The sequence below is a fragment of the Salvia miltiorrhiza genome, chromosome 3 (genome assembly GCF_028751815.1).
Source record: "Salvia miltiorrhiza cultivar Shanhuang (shh) chromosome 3, IMPLAD_Smil_shh, whole genome shotgun sequence".
Classification (NCBI taxonomy): domain Eukaryota; kingdom Viridiplantae; phylum Streptophyta; class Magnoliopsida; order Lamiales; family Lamiaceae; genus Salvia; species Salvia miltiorrhiza.
In genome coordinates, this window is record NC_080389.1 from 52,230,410 (window position 1) to 52,246,714 (window position 16,305).

General features: G+C 36.4%; 1 protein-coding gene across 8 annotated transcripts; it reads right to left on the reverse strand.

Annotated features, from left to right (window-relative positions):
• Positions 1 to 1,597: 1,597 nt before the first annotated feature.
• LOC131014280 (probable inactive histone-lysine N-methyltransferase SUVR2) lies at positions 1,598 to 15,049 on the reverse strand. Of its 8 annotated transcripts, none has more exons than XR_009098149.1 (11): positions 14,714 to 15,049; positions 13,795 to 14,042; positions 13,572 to 13,607; positions 12,631 to 13,285; positions 5,051 to 6,243; positions 4,696 to 4,961; positions 4,178 to 4,244; positions 4,048 to 4,098; positions 2,142 to 2,235; positions 1,964 to 2,065; positions 1,598 to 1,870 (listed from the first exon to the last, which is right to left on the reverse strand). XR_009098149.1 is itself a non-coding variant. In XM_057942212.1 (11 exons), exons 3-11 carry the CDS (start codon positions 14,023 to 14,025, stop codon positions 2,043 to 2,045), a joined length of 2,616 nt encoding a protein of 871 aa, XP_057798195.1. In that variant the 5' UTR covers positions 14,026 to 14,042; positions 14,197 to 14,244; positions 14,714 to 15,049; the 3' UTR covers positions 1,598 to 2,042. The 8 variants fall into 8 exon arrangements, 5 of the variants coding, with proteins under 5 accessions (XP_057798195.1, XP_057798194.1, XP_057798196.1 ...); XR_009098148.1 differs by having other exon boundaries at positions 14,519 to 15,049; XR_009098147.1 differs by having other exon boundaries at positions 14,197 to 15,049.
• Between the last annotated feature and the right edge of the window lie 1,256 nt (positions 15,050 to 16,305).

Consider the following 16,305-nt stretch of genomic DNA (forward strand, 5'->3'; position numbering starts at 1 on the left):
AAACTTGTTTAATTCTTCTTTTTCTCTTATTTAATATACAGTTCTTTACTATCTTTTCTCCTCCGGCGGAATCGTCGGCGACCACCACCGCCGACCACCGCCAAAACAACAAGAGCAAAATCGAAATCTGCCATTCTCATTCCTCACATTCCTATTCCCAAATTAGAACAATGAAAATCGAATCGAATCCAGAAATCCAGAAATTTGATCCATGAAAATCAAATCCATAAATCGAAACAACACAACCAAAAATTCGAATCATGAAAATCGAAACAACACAATCAGAAATTTCAAATCCATGAAAATCTGCCGATTTTATTCTCTCCGATTCCCAAATTTGAACCATGAGAATGGCGGCGGAGATGGAGGGTTTCAAAAGGAGAGTAGTGGCCTCACCGCTACGACGGCCGGAGAAGGAGAAGAGAGGTGGATGGGCGGCGGTTTCACACGCGCATGTATCTCGAGCGACGCCTCCGCCGCCCCAGAGCCAGATCCGCCACTCTCTTCCTCTCTCAAATCAATCCAAGAAATTGAGGGTGGTGGTTTGGCAGATCTGGATTTTTGAAAGAAGGAGACTGGAGCCGCATGATGGTGGTTTGGCGGCTCAGGGCGGTGGTGGTTTGGCGGATCTGGGTTTTTGAAAGAAGGAGACTGGAGCCGCATGGTAGTGGTTCGGCGGCTCAGGGCGGTGGTGGTTTGGCGGATCTGGGTAGCAGAGGAAGGGCGTGGGAAGGGCAACGCTGCTGTTCGGCGGGGCTAGGGCTCGGCCCTCTGCCCCCGTCAGTGTGTGCGCGAGCAATCGGAGGCTCACCGGAGGGGCGAGGGGTGGTCGGCGGTGGCCATGGTTCGTCGGCGGCAACTCCGCTGAGAAAGGGAAGAAGATGGGCGGCGAGAGTGAAGAGAAATAAGGGAGGCGGTGAACTAAAATGAGTAGATTAGGATTTTCTATTAATTTATACCATAATTAAGGTTCAATTAATTAGTTATAATTATGCCCTAATTATTTCCATATTTGGAAGTGTGTCTTTATTATTGGGACAGCCCAATAAGAAAAGTGTGTCTTCATTAGTGGGACGGAGGGAGTACTTTAATTGGGGCAATATGAAAAATTACAATAAAAAATATTCATATAATCTGAAATAGACGAAATTAAAATTAAATAAAAAAAGTTTATTTCTAAAAATAGTAACGTGATTTTAGCGGGAAAACATAACTTACTATTTATACAAGTGGTTGAGCTTTTATATATATATAGATAGATAAAAAAAAGTTTATTTCTAAAAATAGTAACGTGATTTTAGCGGGAAAACATAACTTATTATTTATACAAGTGGTTGAGCTTTTATATATATATAGATATAGATATAGATATAGATAGATAGATTGAAAGAATTTGATAATAATGCAACATTTCAAAAATTATGTTAAAATTGTAAAAGTTCATGCATTGATTGACAATTAATCCTAAATTCAAACACAAAATACGTAAAATTACTGCTTATTTATGGTATAGAATAATGGAGCCAAAATCCTTTGAACACATTCCATTATCACTCCAGTTGTATCTTCACCTATTTCCGAACCCAACAAAGTCATATATCAACTTATCGTAAGATGATAGGATTCCATAATCATTTGTTTCCCAATGGTAATGAATGAAAAACTTACAACAAAGCCACTAAGTTAGCTCTTCATGGAAATGAAAAAAGAGAAAAACAAAGAAAGAAAACATGAGGTTTTACGTTGTATTACAAACACTAGCCACGAACCAGATGCATCATGGTGCTCAGACCATTTTCTGCGATCAATGCTTCACATTTACTCGGACAAATTGTTTACGCGACATCTCAATTCCTCATACACTAAACACCTACAACATGATTATAATGACAAATAATGAAAAATGAAAAACAACTCAAATTACCTGGACAATCAATCAAAGTTTAGCTGGGTCAAGGTCTACCGAAAAATTGCAGAACCCAAACTATGTCATTCAGTCGATAAGGGGTAAATTTGGAAGTAATGTACAACAGCCACTCTGGTCATCTCCTACCCGCTCTAGATCCTAAAACACAAAAGTCAGTGATTAGGCACATCAACGGTGTTCAGTTAAAATGTTTACTTGTGCACATTATACTTACTAGAACGCTTTATGTTGCGGCAGAATTTGCTACCACATTGACAACGGAACGCCTTAATAGGGTGCTCATGGTCATCAAAGTCAATGCCATAATCCTGCTAGCAATAAGACTTGTCAGCAAAATGAATTCTTAAATTGAAATATGTACTCCAGAGCATGAGAATTGTGCTCCAAATTACTTTCTAGGTACAATTTCAACAAGTTTTAGAACATGGGAGCATTAAGCATACATACAAACTCACATAAGAACAATCACGAAAGACTATATAAAAGGATTGCGGACTCCCTCCCTCTAAGGAAAAAGGTTAGGGTACCCGACAGGGTCCATCATCTTACGTTGCGCCAAGATTAGCTCAAGTTTTTCATAGAGCCTATTTATCTACATAGCCACATAGGTCAAGCTTGAGCTTCTATTATAGCCTTCTCAGCTTAACAGACCACCTATACATGTTATCTATCACGCATTATTATACAGATCATTATTTAGTTATGGTTATATATTGTTTCTTTAATTTACTTAGGCTTAAGTTATTTAGGGTTAGAAATAAAGTAATGGGTCAGACTTTCGTGTGGGCTCCAAGATATTTCTTGGGCCTCAAGTTTATGTAGGTCTCTTTAAATAGTTATTAGTGAGTTGGGGCTAGGATTATCGTTGCAGTATTGTTCTGGACAGCTTGGGACAGCGTTCTCACTGTAGGCCTCGCAAGAGAAGGGTTTCTCCATTTTTCCTTGTTCAATATTTATTTCAATTTATATCCTTCAGTTCTCTTGTTATCTACTTATCTCAATCCCTTCACTCTATCACATTATGTATGTTAAATAATTTGATTGATATAACTATTACTCTCTCCGTCCCACCTCACTTGGCCTAGTTCTTTTTGCAACGATTATTAAGGAGAGTAAGATTGTAGTGTAAAGTAGTGTAAAGTATGTGGGCCCATGCCTTTTGTAGTGAAAAAATATTACTAAAAAGGGCAACATATCAAGTCGAGTGGGACGACCTGAAAAGAAAACTAGGTCAAGTGAAGTGGGGCAGGGGGAGTACTACATACTCCATCCTCTAAAAATAGTCTTAATTTTTCATTTTGGGACGTCCACAAAAAATAGATCTATTTCATTTATAGACACTAACCCCACAACAAATCAATACATATTACCCTCAATATATCAACTTATTTACCTATTATACCCTTTAATTGAACCTAAACCCTATTATCCACTAAGGTGGGTCCCTTTGTCCACTTTAACACTACCTCTAAGATGGGTCTCTTTTATCCACTTTAACACTACCCCTAAGATGGGTCTCCTTCTCCACTCACAATACACTCAACTACAATTATTAAAACCTGTGTGACTCCCTCCTGGGACTACTTTTACATCTTTTACAGGACGGAAGGGAGTATAATTTAAGAAAATCAGAAATAGTTATCCGAGGTCATAGCTTGAGCCCAACTTCATTAAACTAGGCCCGGTCTTTTCAAAGAAATGCCCACCTAGGCTCAACCTATTTTTATCCATAATTTGCCCCACCTCCACCCCCTTCAGTAGGTACACAAAACTTTACTTTGCATAACTACAGATAACTGAAAATCATATTCCGACTACTATTTTTGACAATAGGCTTCAATTCTTTATGAGGGGAATTCGATCAAATATCCCAGAGTTGACTATTTTATCGATCAATCACCACATGGAACAACGCCAATTATTGTTGTTAACACAACCTCCTTGTATATACACAAGCTGCACAGTAAATAACAGACTAGACACATTTATCACCTTCATTTTATGTCATTTCAGGATAACAAATTTTATTAGTTGTTGCCACTATTACACAAGGCATTTTCAAGGTATAATCTTAGGAATCAGAACAAGCAAATTCAAGGATAAAGTTTAAACCAACTTACCCAAGTGAGTTCTTCCATGGCTTTTACTTTTCTACTGGTGAAGAAGGCAAGCTGAAGAACATGATCCAATTAGCTACAAGAAAACTTGAATCCAATATATATATTAGAGGAAGGGCATGTGATTTCATACATGATAATAGTGATGATCGGGAGTCTCCACTTCAACAGGTATCTCCACTAAGTTTGAGTCATAACACCTATCATGTTTAGGAAAAGCAGATAAAGAATGATAAGTTTATCTGCAGTGACTTACGAAACTTTGAAAGAAAAATGATCTCCCTTGATTGGCCAGGATTACTGGATGGATCAATATACCATTACTAGAAGGCAATTCACTAAGCAATTAAATGAAGTTTTATTAAAGGAATGCACAATAAGCCAGCATATGCAGATGACAGGAAAGGAAGCACAAGTTTGAAGTGTAGAAAACTACTTTGTTTCGACCAAGTACTATACACCTTCAGCAAAAGCAGAAATTGACTTTGTTTTACTACTCTTGACCAAGTAATAAAACAGAAGATAACGGAACAGACTCTGGTTACCATATTCTATCCCATCAGAAACAACTATAGGGATCTCACAGCTATCAAATTTCAGAAATGTAATACTGTATGCGCCAAATGCATAGTTTGATATAAATGGACTTACTTGTGATTAATAAACCTTGCTACATTTCCATAATATGTAGCATCTAAGCAAAGCGCTTCTTCATCTTTTAGCACTCCTTCTGCACACCAATCAGCATCAAGAAGAACTGGATAAGAATGTTTCTCTCCTGCACGGCTCCTCAAAACACGTTCAAAGAGCTCCGCATTCGTTAAAACTTCTCCAACATATTCACAAACAAAGGCACCCTTTGGCAGGTCCTCCAGTGTACGTAAACCCCAGCCTTTTCCTTCGGGAGTCATAAACACCTAATATACATATTTAGGTAATTAAGAGACTATATATATTACTAACTTTAAAGTACAAGAGATAGCAGATATCAACTACGATATATTACCTGTAATTTGCGGCTAATTCCTCTCTGCACTACCCTATTTCCACACTGAACATTACAGCCACATTTTATCCAACATTCTTTTACAAAATTCCTCAATAAATGCCCTTTGCAAGGTTCAATAATATCCTCACATTTTGATCGTTCCAGTGGACATTCTTTACAGAAAAACTGACAATGTTTCTTTGGATCACGATTCATGGAAATACACTCATTAAGAAGTTCTTCTTTGACAAGGCCATCTGCAGTGTAAGCAAACTCCCCTCCACTTTCATGTGAGCATGCACAAGGTATGGATAAGGACAGACAATCCCCGGAACAAGTAGAACAGCAACTATGGTCTCCAATACGAGCCAAAGAGAAATTTGCATATGCATTTTGGTATATTGCACTTTGGCGAATGTAGCAGAAAGACGGCGGATGTTCATCATTGACTTCATTCACCACTGTAATAGCAAACTTTTCTTGTCCCTTGGCAATGTCAACAACATCATGGATTGATCTGGTAATCTGACAAGTCAGATGGCGTTGCTGAACAGCCACCAAGCTCAGACCATCCATTTCTTCAGCACAATTTACTTGGTTTTCTCTATTTATCACAATTTTATCTTCGGCATCCAACTTGTTCAGTTGTGGTCCACCATTCCTGCCATTTAAAGGTGGAGAAAGTACCTTAGCTTTTGGATGAGGGACCTTGTCACCAGATCGAGAATCAGCCAATCCGTTCAGAGAACTGATGCCCGAGGCCTTTGCACCTCTAACACCAGCTGCAGATGATTTAGTCGCATCAACAATTACTGATTGCCTATTAGAATATGTTCCCAACTCCAGAAAGCATTCACACATTTCTTTCATAAGAGCCATCATTGAAGTGTTTGGGCCTTTTGGTGATCTTATACACTTATCCTCAACAGATTTTAAAACAGCCTCAGGACTAGGCATATGGAAGTCAGGCCTTCCGGGAGCCAACTTATAGCTCAAAGAGAGTTTCACCTCTCCAGAAGGTGAGGAAGCAATCTCCAATGTAGAAGAGCATTCACCTCTGCTAGTTTTCAACTCGCCATTGTTTATTGCTTCATACAAAAAAGTAACATCAGCTGTATTTTTTTCCCTGACAGATTGAAGTGTTGTCGGTTCCGGAGTACAATCTCCTCTAAGCATACTGCTAGTCATAGAATTTCCTCCATGAGATGTATCTGTAATTTATGAACTAGAACATGTAAGAATATTGCAGCCAAATTTCTGCAACAGTGAAATAGAGCAGCTCTAGTAGAGATAACAGTAAGAATCATCTATTTGTTTTTCAGCTACATGCCTATTACAAACATAACTGGACACCTCAAGCAAGAATCATCAATTTGTTTTTGTCATTGATTCTGGTGCCACGGATCATATGATATGTGAATCCAGTTTATTCTGTTCCTTTTACTCACAAAAATCTGTCATTGTTGATACTTTAGTTGATGGTTCAACGACGTACATTTTTTATCCGATAATGGTTAATCTTACACTATCTCTTTATCATCTGTTCTTAGCCTACCTCGACTCTCTTTTAATTTGGTTTCTGCTGTAAAGTTATCCGTAGTCACAATTGTTGCGTCTCATTGTTAGTTTCAAGATCTTATGACGAAGATCACTTGTAAGGGTCATGAGCCTGGTGGCTGCTACATCTTTCATAAACAGATACCAAAATCTATAGCATATACTAGTGTTGTCTCTCCTTTCAAAGCACATTGTCGATTGGATCATCCCTCTCTTTCTATGTTGAAGACACTATCTGTCCTCGTTTTCTTATTTGTTGTCTCTAGAATGTGAGTCTTGTCAATTTGCTAAACATCATTGTCTTAGTTCTAGTTCTAGTCCTAGTCCTAATTAGCAAGTGAGCTAATGCTCCCTTTGAATCAGTGCATTCTTATATTTGGTCTTGTCCTACTACACATTGAAACCGAAAATTTCAGTATTTTATTACTTTTATTGATGATTAATCTCGTAGGACATGGTTGTATTTAATGAAGAATTGTTCAAAGTTGTTCACACATTTTACTGCCTTTTGTGCCAAAGTTAAGGGTCAGTTCAAATGTTTGAGAAGAGATAATGTTAAAGACAGATGGGATACGGTAGTACCCAAGCCTTAGGTAGTGTATAATATCCAATCTTGACCATTGATGGTGAAATTTGGAAAATCCAGATGCATTTCATGTGGGTCTGGCTTTTTTGTCTTTTCTTTTTTGAAAAAATTCGACGGGGTATTATCATAAAAGTGCAAACCCATGACTCAACATTATGCATATTTGTGTAGAACATTATGCATACAACTTGCAAATATGTTTGCAAATTCATACTGTCTTTGCTAGTATATGCAGGTTTTTGTTTAACTGGTTTTCTGTTTAATGCATGCAGATCTCTCATTCATGCATATATATATCTCTCTCTCTCTCTATCTTCCCCAATCTGCACAAAATCCTTCCCCAGTTGTGCCGATTTCTCACCCTCATTCTCACTCAAAATCAGGTCAAATTAATCGCCAAAAACCACCACAAATCCACCATAGGCTCCTTTTTTTCATATCCTAAATTTTTCCAACGAAATCACCTCAGCACAACTACCGTCGTCTTTCTGCCTTTCATCATGAAAGGAGAAGATGTGGTTTGGGTTGTGAAATTTTTTAATTTACTTTTTGCATGTTTGTATCTAACACTACATGTTTGTGTTCAACCATATGCATAAATTTTGTTTAACATTAAGCCTAAAAAAATAAGCTTATACTCTTTCCTTCTTACCATTAAAAATCTGTTTAAAACTTAAAAAAAATTCAACCATTAGATAAATAAGATCAAACGGATGAGATTGGATACTACATAGGTATTGTATGATCCATTCTCATGTTAAAGATATCTACATTTCACATATATAATGCACGATAAAATTCTTCATTGAACATGTGTTTGACAAACTTTTGTGCTCAAAAATAAAAAAGACAAACTTGCTCAAAACAATGTTGTTGTGTGAAAAAAATAGACATCTTCTTGACAATGCCATTGCTTTAGTATTTAGTATTTGAGATGCAGGTTTGTAAACATTTCTAGGTAGATGTTGTCTCTTCAACTCCATTCATGTTGTTCTATTACTTCTAAAATTTGTTCCAATTTGAACTTAGGATTTTTTTTGGTATAATTCCTTTGTCGAAGATGTTACTGTTAGGCCTCAGGTTAGAAAACTTTACCCTAAATGCCTGAAGTGGATTTTTTGGGCTAACTCGGGAGCATATAGGTATAGGAGTTATTGTCCTAGTAAACGGCAAACTAGGCCTCAGTTAATACTATTTCTAGGGTGCACATAGGGTATAGGTATTATTCTCCTAGTTTATGGGTACTTTACATCAGTTGAAGTTACCTTTTCATAACACACATTGTTCTAATAATTCATCTTCTTGTTCTGCTACTCATGATTTACTTGGGCATACCATTTTTCCACTTATTGCTCATTCCGCTCATTCCCCCAACACAGGCATGCCATTTTTCCACACATTGGTCATCTCCTGATATTCACTGCACATCTGTTCCAGACACCACTTCTTCATGTCTTGTCTTCAGATCCGAACTCAAGTCATCATCTTCCTATTGCTCTTCACAAAGATAAACACACTTGTACCTATCCCATTTCTTCTTTCGTTTTCTATAATCATTTGTCCCCTTCATCTTGCTCTTTTGGTGCCTCCAATTCTGTTCCTAACATTGCTCATAAAGCGTTGGCTTTTTTGGTCAGCCTGCTGCCATAATAGAGATGAATACTTTGGATGCACATGAGACTTGGGCTTTAGTGGATCTCCCAAAGGGTAAATAGCCCATTGGGTGGATACTTGCACAAAGAGTTGTCAATCTCGATGACTTGATTGCCCGATTGAAACATTGCCTTGATGCCAAAGGCTACTCTCAAACTTATGAAGTTCATTATTTTGACAAATTTCACATATTGCCAAACTTGTTTATTTCGATGGCAACTACTAAACAATGGCCTCTACATCGGTTGGACATCAAGAATACTTTCCTCCATGGTGATCTCCACAAGAACAACCATCAGGCTTTGTTGCTCGGAGGAGTCTAAGAAGATTTGTTTTCCTCAAAAGTCTTCGCATGGCTTGAATCAGCGTTCTCGTGCATGGTTCGTTACATTTATTCCGGCTATCGGCGGCTAAACTGTGTAGCACTCCAAGTCCAAATAGTTCCCAATATACAAAGGAAAGTTGGCGAATTGTTTGATAATCTTGAGAGATAGAGATGGGTCAACTAAACCCTCCAGTCTAACGGCAAACTAGCGCCGCTCAAAAAATATCGATTTTAATTTTTTTTTGGTGGGTGAACAAACAATTTTCTCTTCTTCTTCACCCAAACACAGACACAGATCCCTTCTTCTCCCTAACAATCTGCTGCCTGCCACTCCTTCTCCAGCGGCAGCAGCCGCCACCACAACCACCGCCACCATTCTCAACTCTCTCTTTCCTGTCCCACACTGTTGCTCCCTCTCAAAATCTGCCTCCTATCTTCAAAATCCGGGGAACCCCGCTGCTTGGACCCCATCTATCTCTCTGATTCTCGCTCAGCCGCTTCCATCTGCTCCGACGGCAGCCACCGTCGTAGGTAGTCATGGCCATGGCCGCACATTCCCCCATCTCCTTCTCGCCTCTCTTGGTACATACCCAAACTACTACCGCCACCTCCTTCAAATCTCGGCGATGTCGCCTAAATCAATGCTGACGCGGCCATCGGTACAAGAGAAATCAGATGAGAGAGAAAATGAGGGGTAACGGCTAAGCCGCTAAGTGAGTGAAGAATAAGAAGAAGAAGAATGAATGAAAATGGTTTGTTTACCTACGGAAAACAAAAAAGAAATCATTTCTTTTTTCTAAAACCGCTAGTCTGCCATTGGATGCACGGGTTTAGTTGACTCAGTTTTGAAGAGTTCGCTGTGGTGGTCGATCCCAAACATAGTTTGAGGTTATATCCAGTTTTTGAGGTAAACCCTAGGGGGGTATTTGGACCTTATCCCTTTAATCATCTTAAAGTGACACGTTCCAGGTGACATTGTCGTAATATTTGCTTATGCTTATGTTGTTGCTTATCATGTGACTAGGGTAAGAGTGGTTGGTATTTTTAATCATCTTACAGTTACATGTCCTAAGGTGACACCGTCCTGATATTGCTTATGCTTATGTTGTTGCTTATCATGTGACGGGCGAGTATTATTCATCACCCAATGTCGATCATTAGAGGCAATAGACGATTCTTATACTATATAGAAAGAGCACCTAATGTTGATCATTAGAGGCAATAGGCAATCATAACATGATAAGATTGAATGTGTTGTCAGAGAAACTTAATGGGCAAGGTCAAAAGATTATCAACAATCCACTTCAGGTTATAATCTCTTATTTGGAGGAATTTTATTTTGTGGAAAGGCAAGAAACATAATGTTGTGAATACATTCAATTACGGCATAAGAATATACAGCTATGCCAAGTCTAAGTGTGACATGGACACATCGATTTCTAAATGAAGGAGCTTTCAAGGTCATAATATGAGCTAGTTGTGGTGTGATAATCAGACTATACTTCACATTGCATATCAAGTCTTTCATGAACAAACCAAACATGTTGAGATTGATTTGTACTTCCTTCACGAAAATATTAAATAAGGATTGATTTCTCAAGAACACGACACATGACACATGAGAATTGGAGACCGACTGGAAAATACTTTCATAAAGGCTCTCAACAAATTAAGGTTGATTATCTTTGTGATGAGCTAGGTATGATTAAAATCTATGATCCACCTTGCGGGGGAGTGTTATAGATTGTATATATGTTATAGATTTTCAGATTTCTTTTAAGGGTTTTCTTTATGATATAATAGCCTATTATATGTACAAAGTAGTAGATTAAAACACAAGCCCATCTCAAGACATGGTTCCTAAAATAAGCTGCCCTATATTCATTAAGACTCAACTCATCGAAACTTCAGAAGCAATCAAAAAAAGTAGACGGACTTCCGGGGGGAGTGAAAGGACGTGAGATTTCAGGAAGCATTCTCTAAAAGAAAATTTTAGTTTAATACTTGAACTATTGGCATGTAAACGAAAATGTTCCGAGCTGTACATAATTAGAATTAGATACCCGAATTATTGACAATATAACAAAGATGTCCTTATACTATACATACTTACAACTAAATATCCTAATTATCACTAAACTAACAACAATGTCCAAAAATCCAATTTCGGACATACATGGCTTGTCAGATGCTGATGTGGATTTCAACAAATACGTATTTAACGAGCTACCATCAAAGCAACACCATTTCACTGCCTAAATTTTAAAATTAATAATAATTTCTAACGAGCCACATGATCTTTTCGTGACCACTTTGAATTTTGAGACTTATGTTAATTGTATGATAGTTCGGGTATTTACTAGTAATTATACTCCCTCCGTCCCATTAGTAATGTCTTATTACTTTTGGGCAAGGAGATTAAGAAAAAGTTTAGTTAGTGTATAAAGTAAGTTGGTGGAAGATATTTAAGGATTATTTCAAGTGAGTTGGTGTATAAAGTGAGTTGGGCCCACCATTAATAATATAATAGTTATTTTTTTACTAAAAAGGGTATGAGACATTACTAGTGAGACGTCCCAATATAGTAACTGTGACATTGCTAATGGGACGAAGGGAGTATGTAATTCGGGATAACTTCTTTAGAAGGTCAATAGTTGGTGATTATTTATAATTTTGTATAATCCAATATTTCCATCAAAATGTCAATAGTTCGAGTATTCTACAATAATTTTTCTTTCTCTAAACCCATCACATGGACAAAATGTTTGGGGCATACAAAGATAGATCCTATTCTCTCAATTCATAAGATAATCAATGGCATTTAGGTATAAGATAAATTAATGACATTTAGGGGGTGTTTGGCTAAGCTTAAGCATCTTATAAACTATTTAGGAACTTAAAAGCTCATAAGAAGCGTTTGGAAAAATAAACTCCTAAACAACTCCCCAAAATAAGTTCCTTAACTCAACTTAGCAGTCATTTACAAAAATAATCCTACCTATAGTTTGTTATTTTCATCATATATCCTTCCAACTTATAAGCTATTAAAACTTCTTATAAGTAGTTGGAGCTAATAAATTCTCTAAGGGTGCGTTCTCTTTGATGGAAAATAATGGAAAACATATATTTTCACCATTTTTCCACTCTTTTCACATGTTCCACACGGTGGATAATTTTCTCCGGACAAGATGAAATAAAAATTTGAGCAGCCCCCTTTACCCTCATTTTCACTACAATTCATGATAACATGGGGCCAGTGGCATGATAATATTTTCTCATGTTTTCCTCCCTAGAAAACATGAGATCAAAAATAGTAGTGTGATAAAATTTTCCAACTTTTTCTTATCCTTCATTTTCTCATAATAAATTTTCAACCAAAGAGAACGCACCCTAAAATAAGCTTCAGCCAAGCACCCTCTTAAGTTAATCAAAGACAAACCTCATCAGCATGCAACCAGAAAAGGGAAAAATGCATACCTATATGAAACATATTAACGAGGACCTTCGAACAAGGCATATCACCAGTGATTGGCTCATCTTTAGTCTTAAAGAAAGCATGACTTCCAGTTATGTTCTTAGGTAACAACACGGTGTCTGGCTCAACATTAGGCTCCTCACTTTGTCTGGCATGGGATGAACTCTTAGGGACTGGCCTCTTAACCTTGGTTGGAGTTTGAAGAGATGCAGATCTTGTATCTCTCTCTCTCAGTCTCATTCGATGAGAAGGTAATCTAGGAGAATTTGTTAGTCGGACAATTTGCTGACTTTTGTTGATGCTACTGGGATTGCTAGGATCACCATTCTCATGAACCAAAGAATTTGAAGAACTAGGTTGCTTTCCTTTACTTTCACCAAGCAACTGGGACATGACAACCTGTGGCGTCGTCATTGTTATTTCGGCATTTTTTCGGAGACACTCCTCCATACCTCGTGTACCACTCAGTTTAATGCAGTGCGTTTCAGATAGTTCATCTGGTTCTTCTTTAAAACGAATAGGTGGAGTTGGAGGCGTGCTGGTAATAGACGTATTTAAGGAGGAAGTTTGACCATCTAGATATTCCCGTTTCAACATTTTCCAAGGCCGTTCAAGCTCTTCAGATTTCTGAGCTTCTTTCTCCAAATGGTCTTGTGCCTAATACGAGATAAGCCATTACGTAATGTCAACTATGAGATTTAACATTAAATCAATCGTCCTAAAATTACTTGATTCCACGAAATAAACTGAAGTTTATAACAGATCAAAGTGAGTATTCACAATTTCTTTGAACTTCCCACTACCCAACAACGTGATGTTAGATAAACTATTAGCACTCAAATATTCTATATCTATTATTGGATAAGTATAGAGGCAAAGGAGAATGATTAAAACTGAAATTAGCACTAGTAGATTTATTGACTAATCATGGAGTAACACATACTTCATTATCAACATTCTTTCTTGGTTGCTCCTCCACCTGAAAGATAAAACTGTACCAGTTAATCTTTCAGTTTGATCAGAATTAGTTAATAAAGACAAACAAAAAGGCTCTGACGCCATCTAAATAAACGAAAAACCTAAATATGAAGTGCAAATGGTGTATAAGCTAGAAAAAACTTGCAAAATAAGAGAGTGCTTCCATGTGTTCAGCCCGCAATACTTACTTCTTCCTCATCTCTATCAAGTATAGCATCAGCAAGGGCTCTATAATTTCCCTCTTCAATAAGTGCCCAATTTTTGTCATACAATTTCAATAGAGTCTTCAGTACTTGCTTCACCTTCTCTTTCTTAATCCCAATAGCACTCATAGCCCGACAAGCATTCTCAAATCTGATTTGTGTTTCCTTGATATCTGCTTCCCTACTTGCCCTCTTTCTCATTTCAGCGGAGTTCATGTCACAGAAATTTTTACCTTGCAATACGCATAAACAACTTGCTTATATCACCAATCATAATAATTCAAGCAAATTAGCAATTGAAGACAGTTAAACATCATCAATGCCTAATACCATGTATAGAATAAACTAAGCAACCGAATCACAACATATCAAACAATCACCACTTACCACAAGCAGGATAGAGGCTTATCTTGCCAGTCCAAGCCTGTAATAAAGCTATATAAACACAACATTATGTCTGAGGTTGCACCTTATGCTTACAATATGGTATATATGCTAGATGCAAAACCATTCAGCAGGGCAACTAGTGACATTTGAGCTCACTCTTAAGATAATTGGAGGCATAGATGAATATTGTAGAAGCATTCCACTGATATAAAAACTTTATTAAGTAGATCAAGGGTGCAATATAGATGTTTGTTTTATCACACTTAAAGAGACAGTAGAGTTTTATAGCGACATGTCATTCTTCCGAAGAAAGTTAGACTACCTCTTCTCTAGGTTAATCAGTAATATAATTCCATGGTTTTTTATGAATTGGAGTTACTATGGAACAGTTGTCTGACTAACAGAAATGTCACTGTGTAACAGTCTTGTTGTGAGTTCAGGGAAGGGTTGGATAATGATTTTATGACGGGAAGGTTGATTTGACGGAGGAGAGATAGCGGCGGGGAGGAGCCGTTACTTTGGATGCTGGCCGCTTGGTCGAGATGAGGAGGAGGCGCGGCCGATGGAGGCAGTGGCGGCGAGCTGCTGTGACGGCACGTGGTGGTTGAAAGGCGAAGAGGTCGCCGGGAAGAAAGGAAAAGAAGTAGTAGAAGCCGGTGGCTGGTAGTTGTAGCAGGGCGTCTGAAAGGGAGAGAGAAGGGGCTGAAGTGGAGGCGGTCACGGCGGTGTTGTTGCCGCCGGACTTTACGATGGAGAATGGAATTAGGGATTTGAGGGAGATAGGCAGATCTGGTACTTTGACGGGAGAGACAGATAATTTCCGTTCACCCAACCCAAATTATTTTAGGGGTATTGGCACGTAAATAATCAAACTTTTTCATGTTTTTAATTTTTGCCACCCTAACTTTAAAACTTGTTTATAAATATTTGAATATTGTATTCTTTTATTTATTTTGTACTTAACAAATTTTTATCCTCAAATCTATACTATATTAAAAAGGGAGTTTCCAATTTGAAATTAATTTTAAATTAATTTCAAAATTGAGTGGCAATTTTGTAGTTATAATAAAATTGAAGGATTATGTTTAAATTATATATTTTTCTTTTTATTTTCATTTTCTTTAAATTCTTATTTGTTGTTATATTTCTTTCCAAAATTGTGAAATTCGATTAATTATAAAATATTTAATATGCATATCAAATTAAAGATCACAATAAGAGCTTTAATATGATATATTTTATGAAAATATTTTATTTGAAATGTAAAAATTAAATTTGTTTAAATATTAAAGTTTTATAAACTTCTCTCTCCTCTTTCATCTTTTTTGAATAAATATATTTTTAATTCTTTTTAATTGGTATTTTATTTTTAATTTTTTAACTTATTTTTTTGTTTTTCATAATATCAAATTTTATAATTGTGAATTCTTTTTTATTTTTCAATATTCAATTCAGATATATTCAATTAAAATTAATTTCTTATTATATTTATAAGTATAATAATTGAATTAGTATTAATTTTATGTAAATATAAAAATTAAAAATATTTACCTGTGCATTGCACGGGATGCAAATGCTAGTAATTGTTAAACTAACAATCGAATTGACATCTCAAACTTTACAATTACATGTTCTAAGTAAATTCTACGTTCATAATAAATTTATCTGTTTTATTATGCACTTCAAACTTCAGTCTCAATTCGACTATTATATCGACAACTATTTAGGGTGAAAATTCGTCGAATGTAAAATCAGGAAAAAAAATACAAAATTTAGATATTTATAGGCTGATTTAAAATTGGGGTGCAAAATCAGAAAATGAGAAAAATTAGAGTATTTATATGCAATACCTTATTATTTTATTATTAAATTGAGAAGTTACAAACATAACATATACTTATCTGTTGTCATTAAATTAGTACGTCACGACGAACATCGAAATTAAGCGATATATTTAAATAAATATATATATAAATATTAAATATAATTAAAATTTGTAAAAACATATACTTATTTGTTGTCATTAAATTAGTACGTCATGGCGAACATTGAAATTAAACAATATATTTAAATAATTAAATATAAATATTAAATACATTTAAAATATAA